The sequence below is a fragment of the Centruroides vittatus genome, unplaced genomic scaffold, assembly GCF_030686945.1.
Source record: "Centruroides vittatus isolate TY-2023 unplaced genomic scaffold, ASM3068694v2 scaffold_752, whole genome shotgun sequence".
In the NCBI taxonomy this organism is placed as follows: domain Eukaryota; kingdom Metazoa; phylum Arthropoda; class Arachnida; order Scorpiones; family Buthidae; genus Centruroides; species Centruroides vittatus.
Genome location: NW_027122716.1, coordinates 3,494,310 through 3,509,764, shown reverse-complemented (window position 1 = coordinate 3,509,764; position 15,455 = coordinate 3,494,310). Strand labels below are relative to the sequence as shown.

The following is a 15,455-nucleotide window of genomic DNA, read 5'->3' as shown; positions in this document are numbered from 1 at the left end:
TTTGAAAAATATAAATATAACCTATTATATACATACTATAATTCATACATTAAAAATTTAAATAGTACAATTTAACAAAAATGAATATAAAATAAACTGTAATTAAAATTTCATGTTAAGAAAATTATCTTAATATACAGTACATAAAAAAAGTTATTTGGTATTCAATCTGCAATGGCAAGTCACATTAAAAAAATAAATTGATGATTTATTAAATAAAATGATAGCCATTGATTAATATTATTAGTATTCTCATATTCTGTTAAGAATGGAGAGAAAGAGACCAAAGAGAGGATGGATAGAATCAATCAGATGCCTTACAATTTGGGACATACCAACTACTATCTCAGGCTACAGATCATAAAATATGGAGGACTCAACACGTGATTAACAGAAGTTTAAAGAATTGTCAATATTCAGTTTTAATTAGCACTTAAATTGTATTAACCAGCCTTTCTATAAAACCATATTTAAGATATTTATCAATTAATAAATTTTTTTTTGATTCACAAACGCAAGGTGTGTTATTGTTTCAACACTAGGTGTTATTCCATTTTATTTAGTCAACTAAATAAAATGGAATAACGTCTAGTGTTGAAACAATAACGCACCTTGTGTTTGTGAATCAACAGAATTAAACAACACAGTTTCAGAAGAATAAAATTAATAAATTAGTAAATATTTTTAATATGGTTTTATTTGTGTTTGTTGTTATGTTTTATGTAGAAAAATGTATTGTAAAATATTTTCTTGAGAAATAAAATAAGTTATTAAACAAAGTTCCAGTTAAATCACAAATACAGAGTAAGTTGTCTGGTAAAGCAACTTTAATACAACTGGAAAAGCAAACAAAGGATCAATACATAATCTATTTCATTTGAAATGGAGTCATTGGCTTGCTTATCCAGCTGAATTAAAGCTGCCTTACCAGCAACACACCTATGATATGCAGTTCTTTTAAAAAATTGTTGATGCAGGATGGTGTGACTAATTCTATTATGATCTTGGAATATGCTTGATAAATGCATTTAGCACTTATTTATAAAACCTCACATGGAAAAAACATCTTGCATATGTCTCATACTACATTATCCACAAATGGAATATTAACTGTTGTTATATATGCAAAAATAATCAAAAAATAACAAAATAACTTTCTAATCATTCTGTATAATTTGATGATCATTTCATTTAGTCATATTTTATGCAATAAAAAATGAAATTGCATGATTTTCATAATTTGAGATTGTAGTTAATTAAGTAAAGTTCTAGTAAAGTAAAACAAAGAGTTATATTAAAAAAATTTAATAATCAAGTCAAACAATATACAAAAAAAAACAACAAAATAGTTTCTTTGTCAAATATTTTTCATTGTATAAGAACAATTGTAAAACAATAATTTATCAACAAATAAAATACTGTATAATGATATAAAAATGAATATGTTAAAATGAAATGCAATGGATTTGTATGCAGCATACAAAAAATCTGGATAAAATTGACATACAATGTCATAAAACTGTCAATTGGTAATATCAATAACATTAATCATACACACTATCAGACATTAAAAACACCTCCTAATGATAACTTATGGTTGGGAATACATTAAATCCCAAATTTGAATGACTTTTAGGAATGTTTCTAAGATTCACAGTACAATACAATAAATACTAACATCACCAACAAGTTTTGATTACAGAATAAAATAAAAATTATGTAAAAGTCTCTAAAACACATTATAGTTTGTTTATTGACGGAAAACATATAAAGGATGTTAATTCCGTACAAACACTAAGTACAGTTTTTGCATTGATCATCCTTTTTAAAATGAAAATTTTTATCATTTCTTAAAATTCTTCTTCACTTGAATCTTCTCCAAAATTATATTTAATTGGGGCTCGTGATCTAGCAGATCGGGATCTCTGCACAGCTGTATAGGTATCCGGAAAACCATCTTCCTGTTCTACATCTGATTCAGATTTTTTCAAAACTTTTTTGGATTTTATTTCTTTTTCTAAACTTCCATCTTCCTCATATAAACCCTTCATATTTTTTTTCTTGGGTGCTGGTACTGATTTTTTTAAACCTGCAGCAGGTTTTTTAGGTTTTGGCATAAAATCATCATCAGATTCCTCAGAAGAAACTTTTTTCCTGGGTCGTTTCTTCTGTTTCTTTTCTTTTTCTATAATAAGTTCTACACCTGAACCATCATCATCAGAATTAGATACAGCAGACAAATCACAAATATTTTCATTTGCTTCTATAACATTATTTTTTTTCTCATTAGACAAGAGAGAATCAAACAAAGATTCCTTATTGTCTGTAGTAACAAAAGTAGTTTTTCTTTCATTTTCTTGTAGAGATTTTGGTTTCTGGACAGATTTAAAACTGTCATCACTATCATCAGATAAAGAAATAACTTTATCATCTGCTTTCTTTTCTTCTTTTTCTGAATCAGAAAATACATTATTTTCTGAAATTTTTGCATTATTTACATAAGTTGGAACTTTAGCATTTTCAAAATCAGACATATCACTATTTTCAGATATAAATTTCAGTTTATTTTGTTCATCTATATCTTCATCACTATCAAAAGTATATTTGGCACGAGCTGCAGCAGCAGCTCTTCTTGGTGCCACATCTCTCTTTTCAGTGGGAATTGTAATATCATCCACATCAGAATTATTTGACTCATTACCATCTGATTCAGAAGACCACGGATTTCTTTTAGGCCCTTTCTTATTACCTTTAGGAGAACCTGACTTCTTCACAGCTTTTAATAATGTGGAACTGCATTTCAATTTCTTTTTCATTTTATTGGACTTATCAGAATTTCCAAGGCTCCCGAGACCTTCTTCACCATTTTCACAAAGTTCTTTAATAAATTCAGAGTCAGTTTTCTTTCCTTTCCCTCTTCTTTTTCCTTCTCCACTACCTAAAGGTGCTTTCTCTGCTCTCTTCTTCAAATCTGGATCAATACGTGGAATTACTCTCTGACCCATGGGTGAAGGTTTAGTCTCTTCCAGTGCAACTTTACGACCCTTTCCAGATTTACCCAATTTTATTGCCTTTTTAGCACCACCAATTATTTCATCTTCTCGTTCCTTCTCTTCAACACGATCTAGTTCAACCATAAGACTTGTTAAATCATCTTCCCACAGATCTGCAGGTGTTTTCTCTCTTAAGGCTTCCAATTCTGCTCGTTTATCGTCTCGCTTCTTTAAAAGTTCGTCTTTTCTCTCTCTTGTTAAACTCCACAGATTCATACCTAACAGATAGTCATAATCAGGACCTGAACTGTCACTCTCATCATCATCTTCATTTGTTTCTTCATTCTCAGTACTTTTACTCTGCGATTCTTTCCAAGACTTCACAGGGTCTGATTCATAGCCTCTTTCCTGTAAAGTTCTAATCAGTTCTGACTTTTTGCGATTCTCTATTATTATTTTACCTTCGATTTTCTCAAGAATAAAGCGAGCCTGGCTATCTAACTTTTTGCTCTCTGCTGTAAGCATTCCCTCTAAATAAGCCTTTCTTCTTTCGTAACAAGACAGACGTACATCAAAAAATTCTCTAAGAATCTCTTCTGGAGAATCGTATCTACGTAAACAACCTTTATGATCAAACAAAACCATAGATGAAGTTGAAAGTGTAGTCTGTAACTTAAAAACTTTGTGAAGTCCCTGTTCTTCTGATTTTGAAAGTTTCTCTTCATTCATTGTCACAACAAATTTCACTGTACTATCTGTATGATATTCTTTATAGTCTGTTATAAGAGATGGAACTTTGTCGCTTCCGTGAAGCATTGTTTCCAGCACTTGCTCTTTGTAAGTCTGAGTCCAAGTACGAACTGGCAGTTCGGTAATTTCCAATTTATTAGAACTCAAAATCGACACTTCACCGTTAATAACGTAACGCTGATTATCTAACTGCTCTATAACTCCTTTGAAGTTCTTAAACCATGGATTCATTTTAACTGGTTCGTCTCCCTTCAGCATCCTTCGAATATTTGAAACAATTTCTCTAGGATTGTAATTAGGAATTTTTGTACTCCATCCCGTACCTATACCTTCGCACCCGTTCACCAGTACCATCGGAATGACGGGAATATAATATTCCGGTTCGATACGTTGATTGTCATCAAACAAGTGAACGAGTAGTGGCTCGTCCAACTGTGAAAATATCAGCTTTGCTAGAGGACTCAGCATCGTGAAAATATAACGAGGGCTTGCTGCGTCTTTTCCACCTTGCAATCTCGTACCAAACTGTCCAATTGGCTGCAAAAGATTAATGTTGTTACTTCCCACAAAATTCTGAGCTAAATTAATGATTGTTCCCATCAGAGCAGATTCACCATGATGATATGCAGAATGTTCTGCTACAGAACCAGCTAACTGTGCCACTTTTATTTCTCGTTTGTCGTTTCTTTTGAAACAAGTATACATCACTTTGCGCTGTCCCGGTTTCAGACCGTCGACAAGTGAGGGAATCGAACGTTCGTTATCCATGTTGCTGAAAAGAATCAGTTCTTTGTTCACAAAATCGTTGAATGTAATGTTTGTTGTGTTCTTTCCGTAAAGGTATAACTCGGGCAATCCAAGCTCTCTTCTGTGCTTTCTCTCTTCCATGCCATTTGTTAGCCATTCTTTTCTTTGATCTACCATCTTCTTACTAAATGCAAGTTGAATCGCATTATCATCTTGAGTTCCTTCGTACTTGAACTTTATCCTGTGTCGATTCATATCTGCAAAATATTCTTTTGCTTCTTTAGAAGTGCTTGTGCCCAAACCTTTGTAGTACTTTATCTTCCATGTGTTCCAATTTGGAGTTTGTTGTTTCCATTCTTCGTATTCTGGTAAACTGTAAAAAGACATCTCTTCTTTGCCTTTAGAAATTTTCACAATCGGTGTTATAAATTCTTCCAGGAATGGCAGTCTTAACAAACTTGGCCAATTATGATGAATAAAATTGATCAACAGTCCCTTAATGTGTGAACCATCCTGATCCTGATCAGTCATGATCATTAGCCTTCCATATCTCAATGTCTTAAGATCATCTACGCTTTCGTATTTCTTCTTGTACTGCAAACCCATAATTTTAATTATGTTATTTATTTCTTGATTTTCTAAGATTTGTTTGTGCGTAGCTTCTCGAACGTTGAGCATTTTTCCTCTCAGCGGAAACACTCCGTACTTGTCTCTTCCAACAACACCCAATCCAGAAACGGCAAGCGTCTTTGCCGAATCACCTTCCGTCAGAATAAGAGTACAGTCTATGGAACCTTTTGTCCCGGCATCGTTAGCGTCTTCTAATTTCGGTATTCCCCGTAACTTTGAATGTTTTGTGGCACTACACTTTTTATTAAGTTCCGTTTGAGCTTTAAACCTTACCCATGACATAATACATTCTATGATTCCACATTTAATCACTTGATTGAAAAACTTATCACTAAGTGGACATTTAGAACCAAAATTTTTTGCCTGAAGTGTCATGTTTTCTTTAGTTTGTGAATCAAATGTAGGATTTTCAATCAAACAATTAACAAATACCCACATGTGATTTTTTATCTGGAAGGGCTTTATTTGAACACCACCCTTATTTTTCTTCTTCACCACATCTGCAAGTTTGCTGACGATCTGTTCTGTCACATAATCCACGTGGCGTCCGCCCTTAGTAGTAGCAATACTATTTACAAAACTCACCTGCTGAAAACCTCTTTCACTCATTGTCACAGCAACTTCCCATCTGTCATTCACACTTTCATAAACAACTTTTAACGGATTTCCTTGTTCGTCATTCTTGTCTTTAATGTACTGCTCAACATATTCTTTAAATCCACGTATCGGTAGCTTTTTTCCATTCAAATACACCTTTACTCCACGAGTAGATCCCGCCACATCATACACTCTTCTCGACATCAAAGCGACGGTATCTTTGTCCAAATCTTCCATCCCAAATTTGCTCAAATCAGGAGAGAATGTAACACATGTGAAATCTTCTCCTTTATTCGGAATAATACGAGCTTCTGTTGTTTTCGACATGTTATCAGTCCAGCACTGTTTAAAACTTTTCTTATATTCTTTCGAAGACGTTTCCACAATAAATTTGGTACTGAATATGTTGCAGAGTTTGGCACCATATCCGTTTCTTCCTCCCGTTACTTTCTTTTCTTCGTCGTTGTAGTTTGACGAAGTTAAAAGGTGACCAAAAATTAACGACGGAACAAATATCTTTTCGACTTTGTGTTCGACGACGGGAATTCCCTTGCCGTTATTCCAAATACTTATTTTATTATTTTCGGGATCAATGTCGACTTTTATGCAGTCCATGCTTTTATCTCTTTGCTTGTTATCTGCTGCATTAACTAAAATTTCGTCGAAAATTTTGTAAAGTCCAGGAACGAAACTAATATCACGAAATACCATCCCAGTTTCCGGGCCATCGTAAACCCACATAGACTGAGTAACTGGCTCGACTGAGCCAATATATGTATCTGGTCTCAACAAAATGTGCTCAAGTTGAGTCTTTTTTTGATAAATTCTTTCTACAGACAGTCTTTTATCCGTTTTCTGTTTATAGTCTCCATTATCAGCCAATTCTTGATTTTCGCAAAAAAAGTCACTTAATTTCTCTTTTTTGGATGCCATCGCGATCCAAATAAAAACTCATTCGATTGACAAACACTAAACAGTTATCATTTAAACATATTAATCTCGATAACAAGATGTTGGATTGCAATCTGTATACCAGTAATCATCAAATGTTTTACAAATTGAAAAATTAAAAATATCTTTAAAGAAATTATTTTCGTTTTCTCGTTTAATTACATTTTTTTAATATATTGAATCGAGTAAGTAAAAAATAAATTAATAAGAAAATTAATAATAGAAAGTAAGTCGAACGTCGTATTATAAAAGAATTCATCATTCTGAATGAATATTAATGTCAAGTATTGTTTAATATTAATTAATATCTTTGAACTTGAACAAAGTTTCTGTCATAAGTGTTAAATTTATTTTTGAATGCAGACGAACCTGTAATCACGAACGCCATCGTTTACGAGAGTATAGAATTCGAAGTTTGTCTTTCGGTTAACGGTCGTTCGAAAGTGTGAAAAAGTTTTGTTTTGTGTCAAGTTTACGTTAATTCGATCAGGGATTAATTTAACTTGAAAGTGAACTGGATTATATAGTAAGTTCGAAAGACAGTTTTACGATCGTTAATGCTTGGTTAACCTTTTAATTTGATAGTAAAAATTTTCAAAATGGCAACGAAGAAAGAGAAGATTGTTGAATACTTCGGAAGAAATAAGCCTTTAGAAGATGACGAAGAAAATAAGAAGAAATCCGATAAAAGATTATCCGTCGAACGAATTTATCAGAAAAAGACTCAACTTGAGCACATTTTGTTGAGACCAGATACATATATTGGCTCAGTCGAGCCAGTTACTCAGTCTATGTGGGTTTACGATGGCCCGGAAACTGGGATGGTATTTCGTGATATTAGTTTCGTTCCTGGACTTTACAAAATTTTCGACGAAATTTTAGTTAATGCAGCAGATAACAAGCAAAGAGATAAAAGCATGGACTGCATAAAAGTCGACATTGATCCCGAAAATAATAAAATAAGTATTTGGAATAACGGCAAGGGAATTCCCGTCGTCGAACACAAAGTCGAAAAGATATTTGTTCCGTCGTTAATTTTTGGTCACCTTTTAACTTCGTCAAACTACAACGACGAAGAAAAGAAAGTAACGGGAGGAAGAAACGGATATGGTGCCAAACTCTGCAACATATTCAGTACCAAATTTATTGTGGAAACGTCTTCGAAAGAATATAAGAAAAGTTTTAAACAGTGCTGGACTGATAACATGTCGAAAACAACAGAAGCTCGTATTATTCCGAATAAAGGAGAAGATTTCACATGTGTTACATTCTCTCCTGATTTGAGCAAATTTGGGATGGAAGATTTGGACAAAGATACCGTCGCTTTGATGTCGAGAAGAGTGTACGATGTGGCGGGATCTAGTCGGGGAGTAAAAGTGTATTTGAATGGAAAAAAGCTACCAATACGTGGATTTAAAGAATATGTTGAGCAGTACATTAAAGACAAGAATGACGAACAAGGAAATCCGTTAAAAGTTGTTTATGAAAGTGTGAATGACAGATGGGAAGTTGCTGTGACAATGAGTGAAAGAGGTTTTCAGCAGGTGAGTTTTGTAAATAGCATTGCTACTACTAAGGGCGGACGCCACGTGGATTATGTGACAGAACAGATCGTCAGCAAACTTGCAGATGTGGTGAAGAAGAAAAATAAGGGTGGTGTTCAAATAAAGCCCTTCCAGATAAAAAATCACATGTGGGTATTTGTTAATTGTTTGATTGAAAATCCTACATTTGATTCACAAACTAAAGAAAACATGACACTTCAGGCAAAAAATTTTGGTTCTAAATGTCCACTTAGTGATAAGTTTTTCAATCAAGTGATTAAATGTGGAATCATAGAATGTATTATGTCATGGGTAAGGTTTAAAGCTCAAACGGAACTTAATAAAAAGTGTAGTGCCACAAAACATTCAAAGTTACGGGGAATACCGAAATTAGAAGACGCTAACGATGCCGGGACAAAAGGTTCCATAGACTGTACTCTTATTCTGACGGAAGGTGATTCGGCAAAGACGCTTGCCGTTTCTGGATTGGGTGTTGTTGGAAGAGACAAGTACGGAGTGTTTCCGCTGAGAGGGAAAATGCTCAACGTTCGAGAAGCTACGCACAAACAAATCTTAGAAAATCAAGAAATAAATAACATAATTAAAATTATGGGTTTGCAGTACAAGAAGAAATACGAAAGCGTAGATGATCTTAAGACATTGAGATATGGAAGGCTAATGATCATGACTGATCAGGATCAGGATGGTTCACACATTAAGGGACTGTTGATCAATTTTATTCATCATAATTGGCCAAGTTTGTTAAGACTGCCATTCCTGGAAGAATTTATAACACCGATTGTGAAAATTTCTAAAGGCAAAGAAGAGATGTCTTTTTACAGTTTACCAGAATACGAAGAATGGAAACAACAAACTCCAAATTGGAACACATGGAAGATAAAGTACTACAAAGGTTTGGGCACAAGCACTTCTAAAGAAGCAAAAGAATATTTTGCAGATATGAATCGACACAGGATAAAGTTCAAGTACGAAGGAACTCAAGACGATAATGCGATTCAACTTGCATTTAGTAAGAAGATGGTAGATCAAAGAAAAGAATGGCTAACAAATGGCATGGAAGAGAGAAAGCACAGAAGAGAGCTTGGATTGCCCGAGTTATACCTTTACGGAAAGAACACAACAAACATTACATTCAACGATTTTGTGAACAAAGAACTGATTCTTTTCAGCAACATGGATAACGAACGTTCGATTCCCTCACTTGTCGACGGTCTGAAACCGGGACAGCGCAAAGTGATGTATACTTGTTTCAAAAGAAACGACAAACGAGAAATAAAAGTGGCACAGTTAGCTGGTTCTGTAGCAGAACATTCTGCATATCATCATGGTGAATCTGCTCTGATGGGAACAATCATTAATTTAGCTCAGAATTTTGTGGGAAGTAACAACATTAATCTTTTGCAGCCAATTGGACAGTTTGGTACGAGATTGCAAGGTGGAAAAGACGCAGCAAGCCCTCGTTATATTTTCACGATGCTGAGTCCTCTAGCAAAGCTGATATTTTCACAGTTGGACGAGCCACTACTCGTTCACTTGTTTGATGACAATCAACGTATCGAACCGGAATATTATATTCCCGTCATTCCGATGGTACTGGTGAACGGGTGTGAAGGTATAGGTACGGGATGGAGTACAAAAATTCCTAATTACAATCCTAGAGAAATTGTTTCAAATATTCGAAGGATGCTGAAGGGAGACGAACCAGTTAAAATGAATCCATGGTTTAAGAACTTCAAAGGAGTTATAGAGCAGTTAGATAATCAGCGTTACGTTATTAACGGTGAAGTGTCGATTTTGAGTTCTAATAAATTGGAAATTACCGAACTGCCAGTTCGTACTTGGACTCAGACTTACAAAGAGCAAGTGCTGGAAACAATGCTTCACGGAAGCGACAAAGTTCCATCTCTTATAACAGACTATAAAGAATATCATACAGATAGTACAGTGAAATTTGTTGTGACAATGAATGAAGAGAAACTTTCAAAATCAGAAGAACAGGGACTTCACAAAGTTTTTAAGTTACAGACTACACTTTCAACTTCATCTATGGTTTTGTTTGATCATAAAGGTTGTTTACGTAGATACGATTCTCCAGAAGAGATTCTTAGAGAATTTTTTGATGTACGTCTGTCTTGTTACGAAAGAAGAAAGGCTTATTTAGAGGGAATGCTTACAGCAGAGAGCAAAAAGTTAGATAGCCAGGCTCGCTTTATTCTTGAGAAAATCGAAGGTAAAATAATAATAGAGAATCGCAAAAAGTCAGAACTGATTAGAACTTTACAGGAAAGAGGCTATGAATCAGACCCTGTGAAGTCTTGGAAAGAATCGCAGAGTAAAAGTACTGAGAATGAAGAAACAAATGAAGATGATGATGAGAGTGACAGTTCAGGTCCTGATTATGACTATCTGTTAGGTATGAATCTGTGGAGTTTAACAAGAGAGAGAAAAGACGAACTTTTAAAGAAGCGAGACGATAAACGAGCAGAATTGGAAGCTTTAAGAGAGAAAACACCTGCAGATCTGTGGGAAGATGATTTAACAAATCTTATGGTTGAACTAGATCGTGTTGAAGAGAAGGAACGAGAAGATGAAATAATTGGTGGAACCAAAAAGGCAGTAAAATTGGGTAAATCTGGAAAGGGTCGTAAAGTTGCACTGGAAGAGACTAAACCTTCACCCATGGGTCAGAGAGTAATTCCACGTATTGATCCAGATTTGAAGAAGAGAGCAGAGAAGGCACCTTTAGGTACTGGAGAAAGTAAGAAAAGAGGAAGAAGCAAAAAAACTGATGTAGAATCTTTAAAGAAAGATAAAGATGATTCTCCACCTCCACTTGCTGAAAGAGTAGGAAATTCTCCTACAATATTAGAACAGAAAAATAAAAAGAAAATGAAACAGGGGACTTTATCATTTAAAGCACCAAAGAAAACCAGTTCTCCTAAAGGTAAGAAAGGTTCAAAAAGAAATCCTTGGTCATCTGAGTCTGATGGGGGTCATTCTGATTCTTCGGATTTAGAAGACATTGCACCAACTGAGAAACGTGAAATTGTTCCTAGAAGAGCTGCAGCAACTGTTCGAAGTAAATATATATTTGATAGCGATGATGAAGGTGATGATGAACCAAAAATAATTAATTTGAATGAAAACAGTGATTCTTCTGGCATTGAACAGAATAATGAAATATCACCAAAGAATGATATAGATTCAAAATCTAATGATAATTTTGTTCCTGAATCTGAGGATAGTGATGAAAGTGTAAAACCAAAATCTAAAGCCAAGAAAGGTGGAAAATCTAAGAGTAATGTAATTGCAGATAACGATGCTTTATTTGAGTCTCTCCTTTCTGACGAGAATAAAAATAATGAAAACACTAATAATAATGATGACAACTCAGATCTATCCTTTGATGAAAATATTTTACAAATGAAAGGAAATGAACAAAAAAAGAAATCAAAAGCCAAGAAACGACCAAAGAAAAACATCTCGTCAGATGATTCCGAATCTGAGTTCAAACTAAAACCGAAAAAATCTACTGCTGTTCCTAAAAAAGGAGGGACTAAAAGAAAAAAAGTTGGTGATAGCAATGGTGCAGGACCAAAACCAAAATTACCTGCTAAATCTAAAAAGACTGTAAAAAAGAATTCAAGTGATGATGATGATGATGACGACATTGATGACAATGCCTTGGCAAAAGTTACTGTAACGGAACAGCGATCACGTTCCGCTAGATCGTGTGTGCCCATAAAATATGATTTCGGATCTGACTCAAATGAAGAAAGTTAAAACATTTTTATGATTTATTATGTCATTTAAATCACACATATTTAAGATTTCTCTAACATTATAATCTGTTTCTCTATTTAAATCAGTTATCATTATTTTTTTCATTATATTCGTTAAATATAGAAATATATTATTTTTATAATATTCTTTCAAAATGTAGTGCAAGTTTTGTGGTTCACATATAAGTGATAAAAGTATTTACATGCATTTTGTAATGTTAGCTAGATTCGGGAAAGAATTTCTCACAGAGGGCATATTTTATATGCATTAGAAAAAATACTGTATATAATCCACATTTTATTACTGCCTTAAAGTTATTGAGAATATTACAAATTACAAAATTTCTATACTTAAGAATTCATAACTGCAATCATTCATCATTCATATTTGTTAAATAGTTTTTATACTGTTAATAAATATTACAATTAAATATAGCTGTATATTTTTTTTATTCGTGAAGAAAGGAATTATTAAAGTTTTAACTTAAGAAAATAATAAATGAAATTAAATTTTTCTATAAACTTTTTAAAACTGAAAAAAACAATTTTACATGTTTTACTTTTAAAAGTAATTTGTACAAGTATTCATATTTAATTTAGTTTAAATATGTAAATATTTTTGGTATTTTATTTTTTATGTATATACCATATAAACTGATACATAAAATAGTAGTAAGCATTATAGACTTTTTGTTTTGTAATGTTTGTAACAATTCATGAATTATTTATCAGTGTAAGCATTTGGTTTTGGAGTTTATTATATTAACATATATTTTTAATGTATAAATAACAAAAATATGTTATTTTTTTCAAATTAATATTTTCAATAAAGTATGCCAATATGAAATAAGTGGAAATTTTATGCTTTAGTAAATAAGTTGAACATTATAATAAACAGAATTCTGCAATGTTATTTGAATATAATTTGTGTTGGATACGCTGTAATATGAAGTAGCAAAATATTTTCTTCCATAATTTTATTTTGAACTTTAAAAATTATACAAAAATATATTCTATTAATTTTGGCATTGAACTTAAGTTATTTTAAGAAATTTGAATTTTTTTTAATTCTAACATTAAGTTTTTTCTTGCTTTTTGTATTATTTCATTTATTGAAATTTGCATTGTTTTTCTATATTAACGTGAAATTTAAATTCAAAATTAATTTCTCAAAAGATGCACTAATATAATCATACACCAAGAATTGGTATTATTTACTTTGTCGATAATTCCTTTTGCAATAACCATATAAATTATTGCAAAAGGAAAAATTAAAATTGATTTCTAAAGTTTTTGTATTGCCTGATGGATAAGGTGATTCATTATACACTTGTATAAAAAATAAACATCCATTAATTCTATCAGTAGCAAAGTCTGTTTTTGAATGAGAACATCTTGAAGTTCTTGGGAGTGTTGGTAAAGGCTGATGGAATAAGCTGGGGAAACTCAAATGATAAATCAATTTTTTTTTAGCAAATATATTTAATTGAGCAGATATGCAGCTCAACTTCAAGTCAAGATTCCTTACTATGTACAGTTCTGTTCTAGTTGGAACATTAGTTTCATGACATGTACTGTACAGTGTGTAAATTTTACAACTTAATTCAATTTTACATTTATATTTTCATTTCATTTATATTAAGTTAGCAATCCATTGTGGGCCTGGCTGAACCCATAAAAGGCTTACTAAAAAGGTTTTAGTGCCCATGGGACAGAGAGAGAGCTTTTAAAGAAAAAACACTAGCAAACTGGTCTCATCATATTGTTCCTGGGACCATACTGGGTTCCTTATTCTCTACACATTCTAATTCAATGTGAACAGAATATTGCCCATTCTCTCAAAATCCAATGTTGATGTTCTTGACATCATCATAAATTGTCTTCTGTTCATAGGAGGAATGCAATATACTAGGCATTTGACAAAAAGACTATTTGCCTGAATCTACAATTATTAACAAATAATTACAATTCAATTCAATTCAATTCAAAATTTATTCGTAATAAGGCGATAGCCAGTTACAAAGGATGTTTTTGACAACAATCGCTTGTTATTAATGTTAAAAAATACACTAGCAACACAAGTCAAACCAAGCATTATATTCCACATTTAGTTACCAATTATAATTATTTTAATAACATCAATTTAAAGTCATTTCAACCTATACTGCAACTGGTAACTTTCTTCATACACATGGTTCTATAACATACAATACCATTAATTTATGTTATTTATGTATTCAATGAATTTGTTACATTAAAAATTTGTGGGCATATTTATATAGTCTATAAATTATGTCTATCTTGACTGTATGGAATATTTCATACATTGCTCTTTCATTAGTGCACCTTGTTAACATATGCAAGTCAAGATTGTGTGCCAGTTCCTTTACATCTTTACAGCCACAAAACATATGAAATTTTGAAATTATTTTTTGGCATCTTGGGCAGATACTCTTAGAAAACTCAATGAAATTATTATTAATTAATATTAATTCTTTGTTTATTCTGAGTTGTATGAAAAATCTTTTAACATTAAAAGCCAGGTTAGTTAACATGTAGTTATTAATAAATGGATACTCAAGAATTATGTTATACCAATCAGTTTTCTCTCTTGTGAATATGTCTTCTATGTCTTGTGATAAGAGATTTCGAGCACATTTTGTATCAACATTTGGAAATGTTGTTCACTTATTTCAGGTAAATCTAGGAATATTTTAATAGAATATCCAAAGCGCTTTAAAATTTGTGCAATTTGTGACACCCAGTTTTTGCTTTGTACCTTAATCAAAGATTTTCGATACAATTGGTATAATAATACAGTTGAAAGATTTCGAGCGTCTCTTATTTTAAATAAAAATTTCATGTATCTCCTTATTAAGGTAGCACTCAATTTAAACCTGCTTAATTCCAGTCTTAACACGCTACCTGGTGTGTTGTAATCCAGCAAAAAAATCTTGTGTACAAACCTATTTTGGATAACTTCTAATTTTTGAAAGTTCGTAAGGCTCCAAATTGGGGCCGCATAGCCAATGGAATTCATTATTATAGAGTTAAACAGCCGGAAATGAACCTGGATGTTCTTTATCTTTGCCCAAAATTCTTCTTAATTAACAGCAATAATCCACCCGCTGGACGACCCTTTTCACACTTCCTCTGAGCTCCGCTGAACAACACCGTGTTTTCACGTTTTAACACCTCCTCGTCTTCTTTATTTAGATTAACAATCCAGGTTTCCGTGAAGCCACATATCGTTTGAGATTTTATATACTCTTTTACTGACTTCCTATGCATTTTCCCCCGGAGACCTTGTATATTCCAAAAACTAATAAATAATTTGTCTCTAACGTTATTAGTATATCTTATCAATGCAAAATTATTATTGCTAACATCGTTGACTCTATCATCCAGACTTATGATAGAGTTTTGAACCAATTGTAGAT

The 15,455-nt window shown here is 32.7% G+C and overlaps 1 protein-coding gene and 1 pseudogene across 1 annotated transcript; one reads left to right on the top strand and one right to left on the bottom strand.

Moving 5' to 3' along the window:
* Positions 1–1,410: 1,410 nt before the first annotated feature.
* LOC136989678 (DNA topoisomerase 2-alpha pseudogene) lies at positions 1,411–6,730 on the bottom strand (annotated as a pseudogene).
* Positions 6,731–7,068: 338 nt separating this feature from the next.
* Positions 7,069–12,485, top strand: LOC136989679 (DNA topoisomerase 2-alpha-like). The gene has a single exon (XM_067287901.1). The coding sequence runs from the start codon at positions 7,268–7,270 to the stop codon at positions 12,014–12,016; it is 4,749 nt and encodes a 1,582-aa protein (XP_067144002.1). The 5' UTR covers positions 7,069–7,267; the 3' UTR covers positions 12,017–12,485.
* The last annotated feature ends 2,970 nt before the right edge of the window (positions 12,486–15,455 follow it).

Bases quoted from the DNA above. Each gene is read 5' to 3' on its own strand.
- LOC136989679 (XM_067287901.1), top strand. From the start codon at position 7,268: ATGGCAACGAAGAAAGAGAAGATTGTTGAATACTTCGGAAGAAATAAG.